The 15,511-nt window shown below is 47.2% G+C and overlaps 1 protein-coding gene across 3 annotated transcripts in view; it reads left to right on the forward strand.

Annotated features, from left to right (window-relative positions):
- Nucleotides 1-15,511, forward strand: part of PLEKHG1 (pleckstrin homology and RhoGEF domain containing G1) — a 188,727-nt gene that overhangs the window by 148,804 nt on the left and 24,412 nt on the right. For all 3 annotated transcript variants that reach the window (XM_084890127.1, XM_084890126.1, XM_084890125.1), the window contains 7 exons: nucleotides 1,989-2,058; nucleotides 4,753-4,799; nucleotides 8,968-9,118; nucleotides 11,847-11,978; nucleotides 14,132-14,314; nucleotides 14,390-14,485; nucleotides 14,677-14,763. In XM_084890127.1, coding sequence (XP_084746253.1) covers nucleotides 1,989-2,058; nucleotides 4,753-4,799; nucleotides 8,968-9,118; nucleotides 11,847-11,978; nucleotides 14,132-14,314; nucleotides 14,390-14,485; nucleotides 14,677-14,763 — 766 coding nt within the window. The remainder of the gene's footprint in view (nucleotides 1-1,988; nucleotides 2,059-4,752; nucleotides 4,800-8,967; nucleotides 9,119-11,846; nucleotides 11,979-14,131; nucleotides 14,315-14,389; nucleotides 14,486-14,676; nucleotides 14,764-15,511) is intronic.

The following is a 15,511-nucleotide window of genomic DNA, read 5'->3' on the forward strand; positions in this document are numbered from 1 at the left end:
TAGAGCGTCGGTCTGCAGACTGAAAGGTCCCAGGTTCGATTCCTGACAAGGGCATGTATCTTGGTTGTGGGCACATCCCCGGTAGGAGGTGTGCAAGAGGCAGCTGGTCGATGTTTTTCTCTCATCGATGTTTCTAGCTCTCTATCTCTCTCCCTTCCTCTATGTAAAAAATCAATAAAATATATTAAAAAGAAGAAGAAGAAGGAGGAGGAGGAGGAGGAGGAGGAGGAGGAGGAGGAGGAGGAGGAGGAGGAGGAAGAAGAAGAAGAGGAAGAAGAAGAAGAGGAAGAAGGAGGAGGAGGAGGAGGAGGAGGAGGAGGAGGAGGAGGAGGAGGAGGCGGCGGCTCTAACAGCAGTCGCTGAGAGGCACTGCCTGGGAGTGAGCGCTGTTCTGCACAAAGTTTGCGGTCAGCTCTGAGGTGTCTCACCCGCAAACAGAAAAGGACACTTGAAGATCCCGGATATTTGGCGAGAGCCTCAAACATGAATGACAGAAGCAGATGTGATCAGAAAGAAAGGAGCTCAGCCGAAACCAAGGAGCAGGAACAAAAACCCCAAAATAGGACAATATCATCCTTGGAGAGCAAAGGTTTTACATCCTTAAATAAGAACAGACACCTAGGGAGAGCTTCCTTTAAAAAAGAAAAACCTCTGAAATGGTATCTAAGAAACAAGGTTTCCAGCACAGGCGCTGGGTGAAGGGCGTCCTCAGGATGGTGTTGGGGAGAGATCCCCGCAGAGGACAGAGGGGACCAGCAGGTAGTCACCAGAAAAGAAGGCACCAATAGGTGACCTGATGTTTGCACACAGTGAGATGAGAGTTATACTCTGGCGAAATGTTTGATAAATTGGTGGTGTGTACTTAGACACAAAGGAGAGAGAGAGAGAGAGAAAGAATTTTAACTCCAGGGGAAACATGGTTATATAAGAAAGGAAATGTAATTATGTTGTCCTGCAAGGCTCATGAGAATAATATTTAAAATGTAATAATATCTAAAAATGTAAGCTCTGACTTTAATCAAATTTCATAACAGAACTCATTGAGAAGATGGGAGGTGGGCAGGTTTAGGGAAGTTCAGAAGTAAATACCACACAAAACTGACAATAATGAAAATGTAGCTTCAGCATGTTTAGAAATACATGTAGCAGACACGGCTACAGCGGAACATGCTTCTAGATAGTGGCAATCAAAGGTGGGAAATAGAACGCAAGGCTATTTAGGTTATTAAACATGTAATGCACAGCTAATTAAAATAAACACTCAATATAGTAAAATATGCATTAATACAGCAATGCAATATGGAAATGCATTTTTACACTGAGAATGCCCTTTGACCCAGCAATTCCATTTGTAGAATTTTATTCAACTATGCAAAATTAGTTAATTGAATTATGCTATTTTTTACCCAATGAAATATCATGCTGTTACTTCAATTAAGAAGTTATTTAAAAATAATATAAATTTACATCTAAGAAAAGGCCTTTTCTTCCCTAGCATATCTTTCCTCTAGAGCACAATCTTTGTTTAAAATTTTATATTTGTTAGTGTGGTAAAATGTCCAACTCTTCCAATGCATTCCAAGCTCCAGGAGGCCCAAGCCAGAGACCATATCTCGGTTTGCTCACTGATGTATTTGCTCTCGGTGCTTGCACAGTCCCTGGTGCGTGGAACGCTGTCTGATGAATGAATGAGTGTGTGTGGGCACCCACGGCGACAGTGAGAAACTCCTGGAAGACATACATGCTGGTCAGAGCTTCTCTCTGAGTGGGAGAGTTACAGATCAGACCAAAGTTTAAATTCCTGTTCCCTCATGACCTTGGGAAGTCCCTATCTGAGCCTCAGATATAATGACAGCAGGTCCTCAGTTAACCAATTAAATGATTCTTTGTAAAGGCCATATAAATGTTTAGGCATCTAAGGTATATAAAATGTCATCCACCATAAAACCCCAATCTAATATTTCCTTTGTTGTTTGTTTGTTTATTAGTGAACTTTTGCAAGACTTGGAAAACTGTGAAAATGACCCTGTGGCCATAGCAGAATGTTTTGTGTCCAAGGTAAGCGGGGTTCGTTTTTCTGGGCCAACAGCACAGATACAGGGTACAGATTGTTTTCATCTTACTGTTAAAATGACTTGTTTGTTTCCTGGTGGGTGAAGTTAGCCACTAATCTCACTCTGGCTTCTTTCTTTTTTTTCTTTTTTTTTACCAGCAAGGGGAAAAATAGACTTTCCCCAGTAAGTTAGGAAATAATAACTTAGTAATTGTCCTGGAATTTGTATAGCAATTGTATGATGTTACTCGTCTTTCGTATTGAAAACCTTTACATTTGGGGAAATAGGGGGATAGAAGAATGCTAGAAAAATAAATAAATGTAAAATACCACCAGACCAATTAGACTATAAGTATTTTATGTATAATATATAGGGCACTAGCCGAGGCTACACAATTTTCATTTAGGGGCTAAAGGGAAGCAGAATTCATCTCTGCCATCGTAACAGTGTATTCTTATCTTCCTACACTTTTCTTAAGCTGCATTGAAGGCTTAGGAAAGGCATTTGACTTTTATAGCTTACATGGCAGTTGGTGCGTACTCTGTGCCCAGATAGGAGACAGAATTCTGAAACATACAAGGCAACCCTTCCAACATTATTTTCTGGAAGTACCTATGGAATCCGATCGTGTGTTTCTCTGAAAAATCCAACAGCTTTTGTTTGGAAAACCTCTAGCAGAAATTGCTTTGCAGCAAAAACCCTGTGTGATTTCTGCAGTTGTGGTTTCACGGGTCCAACGTGTTAAGCAAAGCTCAGTGCTTTGGGATCAACCATGAATTAGCACCCCTTTTCAAGCTCCAGAGTGTAATGCATGCCCAATGGGAACCCAGAGGTGTCCCCCCAGCCTGGCCTGGCTCCGTGATTACCCCCACGGGGTCATGTGTGACGGCTCCAGATCCATCCCGTGGCTTTGGGCCCGCGCACAGCACTCTGGGTTTTTTTGCAGTGAGGTTCCTGTAAGGCAGCTGACAACCTTGTATAGAAAACACTCCTGACTCTGTGGGTGGATGTGGGCGTGGGCGTGTTAACGTGTGAATCGTTTGTGCACACATGGAGGCATACAGTTCTTTTCACAAGTTGCCTCTTTCGTAAATAATTCTCCTAAAGGGTGGGAATGTGAAAAAAAGGAGGAAAATGAGAGCAGGAGAAAAGAGTCCAAAGATATGCCAAGTATATCAAAGGAGATATGTTAAAGTAACCGCAGCACATAAACAGCATCGAGGCTTTTGGAGACGTTTGGGCTTTGACTGGTAACTGTAATCACGAGTTGATTAAAGACGGTCCAGCATATGCTTAGCACCGGCTTAATTATGCACATAAAAGTCTGTTTATGGGCCACGCTGCCAACTCCCAAATCTCCTTTTCCATTGTAATAGTGCCAGGTTTAATTAGAAGACCGACTCGGGCAGTCCACACGCTCCCATGAGAGCAGGGAGCCGTGAGGGGGTGTCAGGTCCTGGCACGACCTGCCCTTCACTCAGCACCCCGACATTCAGGAGATGCTACGTCTTCTGGAGCGCACGCAGCTGCTCAGCTCCGGGAGGACGGAAAATTGCTTTAATTGAGGGGCCATTAATGAAAGGGGCAAAGCTGGCGGTTGACTCGGGCTTTCATCTGAAGCACTGGGGCCTGCCCAGATTCACCTTTGACCTCGCGCTTGTGGTCTGAGTAGGTTACAGGAATCCCTGCTGAAAACCGGGGAGCCAGCGGGCACGTCTCAGCTGCTGCTCCTTAGAGCAGAATCAGAGGCCTTTCTCCAGAGGGTCGGAGATGAAGGTCCCTCCTGGGCAGGCCAGGCTGCCTCCCGGCTGAGCATTCTCTAGAAGCACCCAGAGCAGCCTTACCTCCATTTCCTGCCTTTCCCTCCACCCCCATTTCCATCCCTTATCTGAGCTGTGATCTGGGCTGCCCCCGGCTATGTTGAGTAAGGAGACAAAGTTTGTCTTAAGAGATCCAAGGCCTCTTAGCCTCCTCCTCTCCCTGGATGCCTGGCCTTCCTCCCGTCCCTGCCTTTCTCCCTCCAGTTCACCATATATCCCAGGTGAGCACAGTATGTGCCCATGCTGCAGGAACTCACAGCCCGGAGGGGGACAGACAGGTACACGGAACATGTCACTGTCCTTTGGTAAAAGCCACAAGAAAAGTAAGCATTGGGTTTTGTGGAAGCCCAGAGCAGGAGCAGTTGGCTCAGCCCAAAAGCTTAAGGAAGGCGCCTTGGAGGAAATAGAGCCTTAGCTCAATGTCAAAGGATGTGCTGTGGCTCTCCGGCGAAAAAGGAGGGGAAGATGGTGGGCAGAGATAATGGCAGACGAACAGCTGCTTTCTCATGCCCCGCACATGCTTCTGACGTGACATTTAAGTCATCTACTCCTGCCTGTCCCCCACCCTGCAAATCCACCGAAGGACTAGGAGCCCCGGGGCAGAAGCCCGCTTTCCCCCTCTTCCTTTCTACCTTCACGTTTCCCTAGCACGGCAGATGCTTGATGAGTGTTTATTGAACTCGAGTGCATGTGGATTCTCGATATGACACAAAGTGGATAAAAAGGCGCAGATGTTTGCCACAAGGGCTCAGGAGGCGGGCTCGTGTTGTCAGAGAAACAGCTGTAAAGGCATGAGCGCTGTTTGTTTTTATTGTTTTTAAGTGAATGGGGATGTCTCTGCTTCTTTGCCCATGAAAGTCTCTTTTGTTGCCTTGCAGAGTGAAGAGTTCCACATTTACACGCAGTATTGTACCAACTACCCGAGGTAGGCTTTTTTTTTTTTGGGGGGGGGGGGGGGTGAGTGCCTCATCACTTTCAGATTGTCTCCAGTCAGTCAGGCCAGGGGGTGTCGGGGTCGGGCGTTACGTGGCTGGCACTGTGCCGGATACTTTGGGGAACCCTCTAAACCCGGATGATGGGTGCCCACACACTGGTCCGGTTCAGGCTTGGGCTCCCAGGAGAGCTGCTGTAGGGAAAATCATGAAAGACCCTCCAAGAGACCAGAAAGGTTGCTAGGTGTCCTTCTGTGGAAAACCAAATAAACCATGTTTTTTGCTCGATGTCTTGTCTAGTAACCCTTTTGTATGTGTGCCAGGTTCCTAAAAATCTCCCAAAGACTACCACTGAGTGTGTGTAATCTGGCTGTTTTTTTTGCTATGTCAGTTCTGTGAACTATGCACATTTTATGGAGTTCCGAGAAAGGAAAGTCATCAGTTTAGGAGAGAAGAGAGGACTCATGGCCTCACCTGATCACTACCTCTGTGTTGCTTACTCTGGGAGCACCACATGGGCCGATTAGGGAGCACCCCTTAGACCACATGTGTCAAACACAAGGCCCGCGGGCCAAATCCAGCCCGCCAGGCCTTGCAATGTGGCCCGCACCACGCTGTCATCACTGCACTCCGCTGTCAGTTTATGACATTGTCAGCTTATGACTGTTCAGTAAACCATTCGGCCCGCGATTTAGGCTGGATTTTAGATTTTGGCCCCTTCTCTGATTGAGTTCGACACCCCTACCTTAGACCATATGTTGACCATTTCAGTAAGGCCTAAGACCATGGGTCACACTGACTGAATTTCTTTTTTGTGCTGTAGACACTTATTGAGCACTGACTGGTTCCTAATCACTGTGTACACTGCTACAAATAGAAATGTTGCTGAACTGAACCTTCACAGCAGCCCAGAGATATCCAGGGATTAACACAAAGCAGAGCAGCCATCACCGTGTTGGGCCACAATAGGTCCTCCCTCAAGCTGTGCCAGTTCACATCGCCTGCCCCATCCCACTGCACGGGTGAAGCAATTGGGCTCTGATGGGTCTGTTGATTTTACAAGGGTCACATAGTTCATGAGTGGCCCCAAGAGGATTCTCTAGCCTCACGGCGCATGCCACTACATCTTTGTTAAATTGTATGGACCCGCACCCCCAACCCGTGCCTTTGGATGGCCCATTTCCCCCAAGCTCCTTGAGTGGTTATGCCAGACAGGAAGATGGGAGCTGGGAGGTCTTACACGCTCTGTGGCCAGGCGTGGTAGAGACTTGACCCTGAGAGTCATGTGGGTGGGGGCCCCACCTAGAAGAGCAGCCCTGATGCCAAGCCCTGATGCTGCTACAGCAGGAAGAACAAATGGGGCCCCTGCTCGGGTGGCCCCGGAAAGCCAGAGTGGATTAAAAGGCATGAAGCCGAGGCTTCCTTCCTGAAGGCAGGCCACTTCCTAGTGGGGGATGGTAGTCCCTTCCTCTAGCCATTGGTCAGGATATCGGGCTGTGGTGATGTATTTGGTGGGTGGCCAACCGTACTCTTCCCAGGTTTCCCTGGAAACAAAGCAAACAATTAGCTCCCGATTGGTACCTTTATCACTCATGCATATCTGTAGACCCACCCACAGTTCACACAGTTTCACTTAAGCAATGTTCTCTCCTAGAGTTTCCACATGGATGCTGAGGGTATCGGGAAACTGTAGGATGCCCCAATAAATTTATGGTGCTTAGGGTGAACACTGGCAGTGTCCCACACCCCATTCAGAGAAATCGCAGGATCAACTTCTCAAAACTTCCTCCTGAGGGAAAGGAAAAGCCACCCAAATTGTAGAACCAGCAGGGCTCTGGACCCAGTGATGGGGCTTGGGGGAAGTTGGGGGTGGGGAGGGGGGCAGAGGTGGGGACTTGTTGGGGAATTTTTCTGTATAAATCTCATTCAAACGTGTCATTTGAAGAACGAACTTTTGAATTTGTAATTTGGGGAGTGTATGTATTAAGATTTTTTTTATTTAGGAATAAGAAAGGAGAGTACAAAGTAAAGGCTTCTTTCTTCGGGGTCATGGGAAAGGCAGAATCATTGGTGCCGGAAGGTTTTTAAGAGCCTGGCACTCATGGAGCTGGGTCACGAGCTTGGTGCACGTTGATAAGAAATAGAAGCTATATCCCTCGCCTTCAGAGTTTCTAGTATTTTGAGGGTCAGAAGCCAACTGAATGCAGTAGTGGAAGAGCGAGTTAGAAAAGATCGAATTAATGAGCACAAATGAATATAATGCGAACTCAGTGACGTGCAACAGAAACAAAATATACTGATATGAAGAAGTAGTACCTCCTAGTGAGCTGAGTTAGGGAGAGTTGGGGGAAGTGATTTCTTATTTTGAAGAAAACAATGTGTTAGAGGTGCCTAAAAGACATTCTCAGTAGGGGGAAAAAATTATAGGCATTCTCAGTGAACATCCAGTTCTTGCCCAATTCTGTGTTTTCATCTTCAGAGAAGTTTTCCTCTCGTCCCCTTGTCTCCTCTCATCCCCTTGTCTCCAGTTTGCTCCTAAGGCCCGAGCTCCCCTTTCCTGCCTTAAGCCAAGAGTGCCAGGTGTTTCGGCCCATCTGACAACTTTCCTTCCCCTCAGATCCAAGGCTGGTGATATTAAATGTCACCAGCACATCTTGACAGATGTCCACCTTCTGCATACCAGTCACACCCCAGTGATTTCCCTGGGAAGAGACACGGCCGCCCTCTCCCCTAGGGCTGCCGGACACAGTTGGGTGATTGTCCTCAGATGTCCCCCTGTGCCCTGGAGCGCAGGCTGCTCAGGAGTTCCTTACCCTGGGTCGAGAGCTCCAGCCCTCAGATGGCCAGTGACCACTGAGCAGCTGATTCCCACTCTCGGGAGCCTGATAGAAGTCCCACGATTACATGATGAAAAGAGTTTTAGAAATCTCAATTTAGGGGGGAAACAAACCCATCTGAATAGATATTTGTCAGAGCAGATGGCTCCAAAGGGATCCTAATAGCTTTAGGAGGACCTGCATTTCCAAGGAGTTCTGTTTTGTTGTTTGGCTCTGTCTGATTTTCTAAATTAACCCTGAAAACAGATTACTGACTTAGGGAGAAATTACTTCCACCTGCTTCCTTCTAAGTTATGAGACCATAATATTTTAATTTATGTGTGTGTGACGACACAAGCCCACTAGCTTTATTTCTGAGATTTGAGCATTGTTTCCACCACTCCCCTGAGATACTTGGGAACCATCCATATATATATATATTTTTTTTTTTTAATTGATTTCAGAGAGGAAGGGAGAAGGAGAGAGAAACAGAAACATCAATGATGAGAGAGAATCATTGAGGGAATCTTTGATCAGCTGCCTCCTGCCACAACCCCCACTAGAGATGGAGCCTGTGAGTTGGGCATGTGCCCTGACTGGAAATCGAACCATGGCCTCCTGGTTCATAGGCTGACGCTCAGCCCCTGAGCCACAAAGGCCGGGCTGGGAGGCCTCCTCCACTTTGGGGGAGCTGGGATGGAGAAGGCATTCTGACCCTCTTTTCTAATACACGCCGTGAGGTGCACTTCTTACGGAGCAAGGGTATCCAGCTGTCTCAGAAGCTGTCTTTAGAATGAGCAGAGCCACTTGGAGGGCAGAGAGAGGTCTGTTCAGACTCTCAAAGGGAAGTTGCCCTGTGGGACCAGGTCTCCGAAGCCTTGCACTTAATGCCATGCAGTCTGTGCCTCATACAAAGATGACCATGACAGTGTCCACCACAGGCTGGATCTGCTGGGGGAGGGGCTCCTTTTTCTCAGTACAGAGGTGCCCCCTCCTTGCACTCTAACCTGTGGGAACGGAATACAGATGTGTGGTTTGAGCATTGGGGGCTAACAGCCACTGGGGGCTAACAGCCACTGCGAGTCCCCTTTGCTAAGCCATGTGTCCGCGTAGGGGCCAAAGCCCTGGAAGGCAGGGGCTTGCTGCTTGGAGGCATGTGTCTATGGGTAGCCTCACGGTTGGTGTCTTTCTCTAACCCACCCCCCTTCCCCCAGCGGGACAGCTTTGTCTCACTTACGCAGAGGCCTTCTTGTGTAGCTATGGCTCTGTTGCTTCCCCGCCTGTAAAACTCGAAGGCCCATGTCACACATTACAATTTAGACTCAAACCTTTCTTCCCCGTGCAGATCCGTGGCCGTGCTGACGGAGTGCATGCGGAACAAGACCCTGGCCAAGTTCTTCAGGGAGCGTCAGGAAACTCTGAAACACTCGCTGCCTCTGGGGTCCTATCTCCTGAAACCAGTTCAGCGGATTCTCAAGTATCACCTCCTTCTGCACGTAAGTTTCGGCCTGCACTCGAGTTCGTTCCAGCGGGTGGGGGTTTCGTGCGTGTGTGTTAGATTTAGGGGGGAAATATCAGAAAAGGCCTGGGGCACATGGAAACGTTTTCCACTCTCATACTTTACAGCTGACTAATCTGCTTTGAGGAATTAGGGATATTTATGTCTGAGGCCTGCCGCCCCATTGGCAGCGGCAGTAGATTCATTTCAGTTCTGCTCTGCCGTTGCTCAGGAGCACCTCACGCTGGCAGGTTTCTCGGGTTTCATGTTACTTCCTTGAGCCCAGCTTCAGTAGGCAGTGGGGAGGGAGAGCAATTGGTCTCAGATCAGCTTTTGTATAAGCAAGGAGCAAGGGCTGAAAGTGGAGGAGACAGGTGAGCAGTGTGATGGACGGTCTTGGAGGTGGACTTAGCATCACTTCAGGGTATCTTTTCTCTATATCACTTCCCGTTTTTTGGACAGAATTCAGGGAAGCTTTAGAAACAAAGGAAGACGGAGCACTCATGTTCTCATTTCTTACCCAAGGATGTTGATAAAAATGGACAAAAGTTGTGTTGAAGTCACTTTTGTGCTGTCGGTAGACTTGGATTACCAGTGCAATAGGAGACAGACAGGGTGCACAGTGGTTAGGGGCTGGCTCGGGGGCAGGACTGCCTGGGTTCCCATCCTATAACTCACCCATGTGCACTGTGGCTCACAGGCAATCAGTAAAAACAAATTATTATTGTTATCGTATCCTTTTTGTCCTACATTGAAATTTTTTCTTAGATTTTAATTCAGAGTTCCTCTCCATATGAACATGTCTGCAATTTGCATGTATCCCTTTTTAAGTGATTCCAGGTTTCTAGCTTGGATCATCATTCCAGGCTTGCTCAGTTCACACATCTAACATTTAAAGAACGCTTATGTTCCTTCTTTGCCAGGACTTTCTCAGTTTAGTCTGTTTGCCTGGGTGGCTCATCTTTGAAGAATATCGTGGCCTGTGAAGCCACATCAGGGAAAGTACTTTAATTGTTGAATTGATGCTAATAACTTCTTAGATTAGTGGGATTTCAACATGTGAATTTGGGAGGAGATACAGACATTCCGTCTATAACATCTGGTAATGAATATAAACCGGAAGAACAGTGGTTAGATTATTTGAAATCTAACTTCTGGTTGCCTTTGAAGTGTTGGGGAGTGTTCTTTCTGTGTCATTCGCATCACTTCAAAGTTGTGTAGCCATCCGTGGAGATCCCACAAGAACACGCACTGTACTCCTGAGACCGTTGTTGATGAACAGATTGCCTCTCGGACTAAAAGGAGAAATTAGTTATTGTGTTTTTTTAACTTCACTGTTGAGGTTGAGCTTACCTGGGAGTTGTTTGTTTGGAGAGACAGTTTTAAAGGACCTTTCTGAGTGTGGAAGGAAAATTTAAATTCCTTTCCGGTTTCTAAGTAGATGGAAAACGTGAATATTCAGAAAAAGTAAAGATTTATGAAATCTGACTATAAAATAATCTTTACAAATTATACCAGAAGATTCAACCTCCATCCGTTAGCTTAATGAATATGCATGATGAATATCATGGAAATGATCTAATGGACTGTACTGTCTTCCTGTGTTTTACATATTTCTATAGGGTTACTGGTATTTTTGTTTTAAGAAGATACAGCTTAATTTAAGGAGCATTTATTGGCCACTTAGCTCCCTGGTAGGCCCTGTGGAGAAAATAAAGGACAAAAGGAGCTATGCAGTCACCTGGCCTCACACTCTTAGGAATTCTAGGGGCATGTGTCTTATGTGCTGGAAGAAATTAGCGCAGAGCCGAAACTGGTTTGGCTCAATGGATAGAGCGTAGGCTTGGGGACTGAAAGGTCCCTGGTTCGATTCCGGTCAAGGGCATGTACCTTGGTTGCGGGCATATCCCCAGTAGGGGGTGTGCAAGAGGCAGCTGATCGATGACTCTCTCTCTCATCGATGTTTCTAACTCTCTATCTCTCTCTCTTCCTCTCTGTACAAAATCAATAAAAATATATTTAAAAAAGAAAAAAAGAAATTAGCGCAGAGATTGTGTCCCTTTCCCATCGCCCTGGCCTTGTGGACCCAGTGCTAAGCCCAGGCTGACCGTCAGAGAGAGTATGTGAACCAGGAGGTCCTCCTCAACACTCTGAGGGATGATTGTCTTGGCTGAACTTCCTTTGGGCTTTAAAGTCTTGACTACATGAAGATGCACTTGCTATAGAAGCAGTGTATTGTTGTTGTTTTTTAAAGATAATGCCCACTGTATTTTTGAATCTGTTATGTACTAAATCCTGTGTGAGACCTTTTACACTCTCTGGGAGAAAAGTAATAAGTGTGTTTTCCATCTTGTAAGAGTGAAAACCGTATCACATTGGCCACCAGGAAGCTCTGAAATTTCCAACTATAATGTCAACTCTCATATCTATTGTGATCACTAAAATCTCTGAGATTTGATGGCCTATATACATGTTTTGTTTTACCTTGTTTGTCATGACATTTTAATCGACTTCTGTTTTCCTAGCTCCATTTTCTTTTCTGTCTTCCCATTTTGTTGTAGGTATTTCTGGTAAGTTATCTCAAAATCTTAAAGCATGAGTCACATGTACAATAAATAAATAAGGCAAATAAAATATGAGGAACTAATCATAAGGGTACCATTTGTATCACTGACAAAGTGGGAAAGTTTGAAAAACAACTGACTTGAGGTTTGTTTGTTTTAAAGGAAATAGAGAATCACCTCGACAAGGACACAGAAGGCTACGATGTGGTGCTGGACGCAATAGACACGATGCAGCGAGTGGCCTGGCACATCAACGACATGAAGCGGAAGCATGAGCACGCCGTCCGGCTACAGGTGAGCCCTCGAGGTGGAGGCGCTGTGGGTGCGCTGGCTTCTCATCATTCTCTAAATCACATACTAAGGCTGCTCAGGGACGGCCTGTCATTCATGGTCTTCTTCAGAGTTCTTCCTGGAGAAAGATCGGGACACCGATAAGGCTGATCACTGTATTTAAGAGGAAGTCCCATGGTAACTTTTAGATGAATAGTCTGCTTATAACCCCTTCCATGATCTAAGGCAGGGGTCTTCAAACTTTTTAAAGTGGGGGCCAGATCACGGTCCCTCAGAGAGCTGGAGGGCCGGACTATATGAACTACTAATTCCTACTGTAACACCTTGGCTGCGCTCACTGCCCAAAAAACCTGGTGGGCAGGATCAGACTCCCCTGGGGGCTGCATGTGGCCCGCGGGCCGTAGTTTGAAGACCCCTGATCTAAGGGAATAATTTGAGTCTCCTGAGGCCTTATCTTATGTCCATCACAAAGAAATATTCTAGTTGAAAGCACCTTTCTCTGAGCCATTAAAGGAGTTTGCAACTTCTATTCCTGTCACTCGTTCATGCAAAGTCCTGCGGTGGTATTGGCACAGGGGACTCAGAGCAGGGAGAGTGAAGTCTGGAGCCAGGTCCTTTGCAATTTCATTTGGGATGAGACTCACAGCTTTACCTTAGGTTCCTCATCTGTATAAATGAGACAGACAAGCGTGTGCTAAGGTATTACACCAAAATGTTGAGCCCTACACCCCTGAAAACTTTTTTTTTTATATTTTATTGTTTTTTTACAGAGAGGAAGGGAGAGGTTTAGAGAGTTAGAAACATCGATGAGAGAGAAACATCTATCAGCTGCCTCCTGCACACACTCTCCTGGGGATGTGCCCGCAACCAAGGTACATGCCCTTGACCGGAATCAAACCTGGGACCCTGGAGTCTGCAGGCTGATGCACTATCCACAGAGCCAAACCTGTTAGGGCCCCTGAAAACTTTCAATAGATACTATGCCAGTGGTCACATCCTGGGTACCTCAAAACATGTCCTATTTTTACAAAGAAGGTTGTGTGGGCCCAGAGGGAGTCTCAGGCCCTGGGGTATCCCTGGAGTGAGGCTTAAAAGCCCGGAGCGGCTCCATGTTCTCAGCTACCTGTGCCTGACTCAGGAAAATAAAATATATTATTTGGCCCATAGGTCTGAACAAAATTCTAGGCAGCTAGAGTGTGGCGTGGTGCAACTGACCATCAAAAATCAAAGGAAGCGGGAGCCGAAGCCTCCAGCCTGTCTGGTTTTGGTGGCAGTAAGAAAGGCTTCATGCTCCATCATCCAGGTGTTCTGTGGGCGTGATGTCAGGCACATCTATTGCATTTCCAAAAACGGCTAAATGACTATTCCTTCAGACCTTGTGAATCTGTAGGGCATTCCAAAGACACTGCTGCTCAGTCTCTGGCTCAGTCCTACCTCCGTTCCTCTCCATTTCCATTATCTTCCCAAGGATGTCCCGGGTGTCTGCTTAATTAGATGCTGCTTGTGGACATTTCCATCTTTCAGAGCAATCAAATCAGCTTCCTTAAGAAAGATTGACGTGGATGTACAATAAATCCCAAACAAACGTCCAAGTCATGTTATCAGTTTGTATTCAGCAAGTTCCACTCAAAACAAAGAGACGGAGAAATGTTCATTTTCTTGCCCCAAGTAAATGGGATGAATACCAGGAAGTTTCTGAGAAGTTGGATCTTGTATGATTTTCCTGGGACTTCAGTTTTGATTTCTGATATGTGGTATGGTCTTCTGTTTCTGGGAGAGGGTTTCCAGCAGTAGCTCAGAAGGGTTTTGTCCAGGGGATAGGAGGTGAGAACATCAGGGAGGGACGCCTCTCTGAGCAGTTCTCATACCAATGGCCTCTTTACATAGCTTCGGAAAGACATGCCTGCTGCCGCCAGCCATAGGAGGGGGCTTATCTAGGAAAGGAAATAAGAGATTGGCAAGCCATCCACTAACAACTTGCTTCATTTCTGCTAACCCTTAAATGACACCACCCGTACATGAGTGTAGACTCATGTCATGGATCATTGCACACTGTTGGATGCCATTCTGAAGGCTCCAGAAATGGGCCACCGTGCCCTTGCTGCCTCGCCTGCCCACCTCCTGTTTAATTACATGGGACCTTGACCTTCTTTCAGGAGATACAGAGTTTGCTCACCAACTGGAAGGGGCCAGACCTGACCAGCTACGGGGAGCTGGTGCTCGAAGGAACCTTCCGCATCCAGCGGGCCAAGAATGAAAGGACCCTCTTCCTCTTTGACAAGCTGCTTCTCATCACGAAGAAGAGAGACGACACGTTCACGTACAAAGCTCACATCCCGGTAGGTCTGCGTGTGGGTCACGGGCCAGGCCCATTCTCTTCCACGCGTGCTCACCTGTCTCGCTCTCCCGCGCAGTGTGGCAACCTCATGCTCGTGGAAGTGATCCCCAAGGAGCCGCTCAGCTTCAGCATCTTCCACTACAAGAACCCCAAGCTGCAGCACACCGTGCAGGTAATGGCAGCGCCCTCCCTCCCTGCCAGGCCCTCTCTGTGCCCCCAGAGCGCCCTGCGTGCCACGCAGCCTTTCCGGGCCCTTCTGGCCACCTGGAGTGCTTTGCATCTTGTCGGAGGGTGAAAGGACGGGCTGAGTCTGGTGTGTGGTGGCGGCGGGAGTTGTCTGACTGTCCCAATCTCCTTCCCTAGGCCAAGTCACAGCAGGACAAACGCCTGTGGGTTCTGCACCTGAAGAGACTGATCCTGGAGAATCACGCGGCCAAGATCCCGGCAAAGGTAAGCAACGAGGCCGACTAACAGTAAGACGTGAAGACGTTCAGGTCCTGGGGGGACGGCCCAGCCCCAGAGGTGAACTTCAACTGCAAAGTAAAGAAGAGTGAGAGCAGGGATCCACCAGGGACCAGCTAAGCCAGCCATTTATGCTGACAGGACTCGCATGTAGGACACTGGGGAGAGTTTTTGTTTTGTTTCTTAAAACGTTGTTGTTTTCCTCGTGGACGTGAAAGAAGAAAAATATGGAAGAGACTATAAGTGAATTTCTAGAGAACGAGTGAAAAGTAGAGAGAGCGATGAGAATTAATCCAAGTGCACGGAGCACCTACAGTAAAGCTGGCTCCGGTTCTGTGGAAAGGCGAGGGAAACCAGGCCCAGACACAGCCATGAAGAGGCCTGCAGATGAGGGAGCTAGCCCTGAATTATGGAACTGTTTGCTAAGCATGGCGAATTAACGAAGGTATAAGCCGAGGGTTGTGGGAGGGTGAAGTGGTCAATTACAGTTGCGTGGGGAAGGAAAGTGCCCTTCCATATGTTGATGAGTGAGGAATAGCTTTATTAAGTGAGGTGAATGGAAGAGGAAAACCAAGCCGAGGGAACAGCATACACAAAACCGAGATGCCTAGACGGAGGGGCTGATCCCAAGAAGAGGGAGTTGGGGTGAGGCTGGAGAAGTGGAAGACAGACAGCTGGGCGATGAAGGGCTTTGACCCCACACACAAGGAGTCCGGATTGGATTGGTGACGGCTTT

The sequence above is a fragment of the Pipistrellus hanaki genome (assembly GCF_964339955.1).
Source record: "Pipistrellus hanaki genome assembly, chromosome: 7".
Lineage (NCBI taxonomy): Eukaryota > Metazoa > Chordata > Mammalia > Chiroptera > Vespertilionidae > Pipistrellus > Pipistrellus hanaki.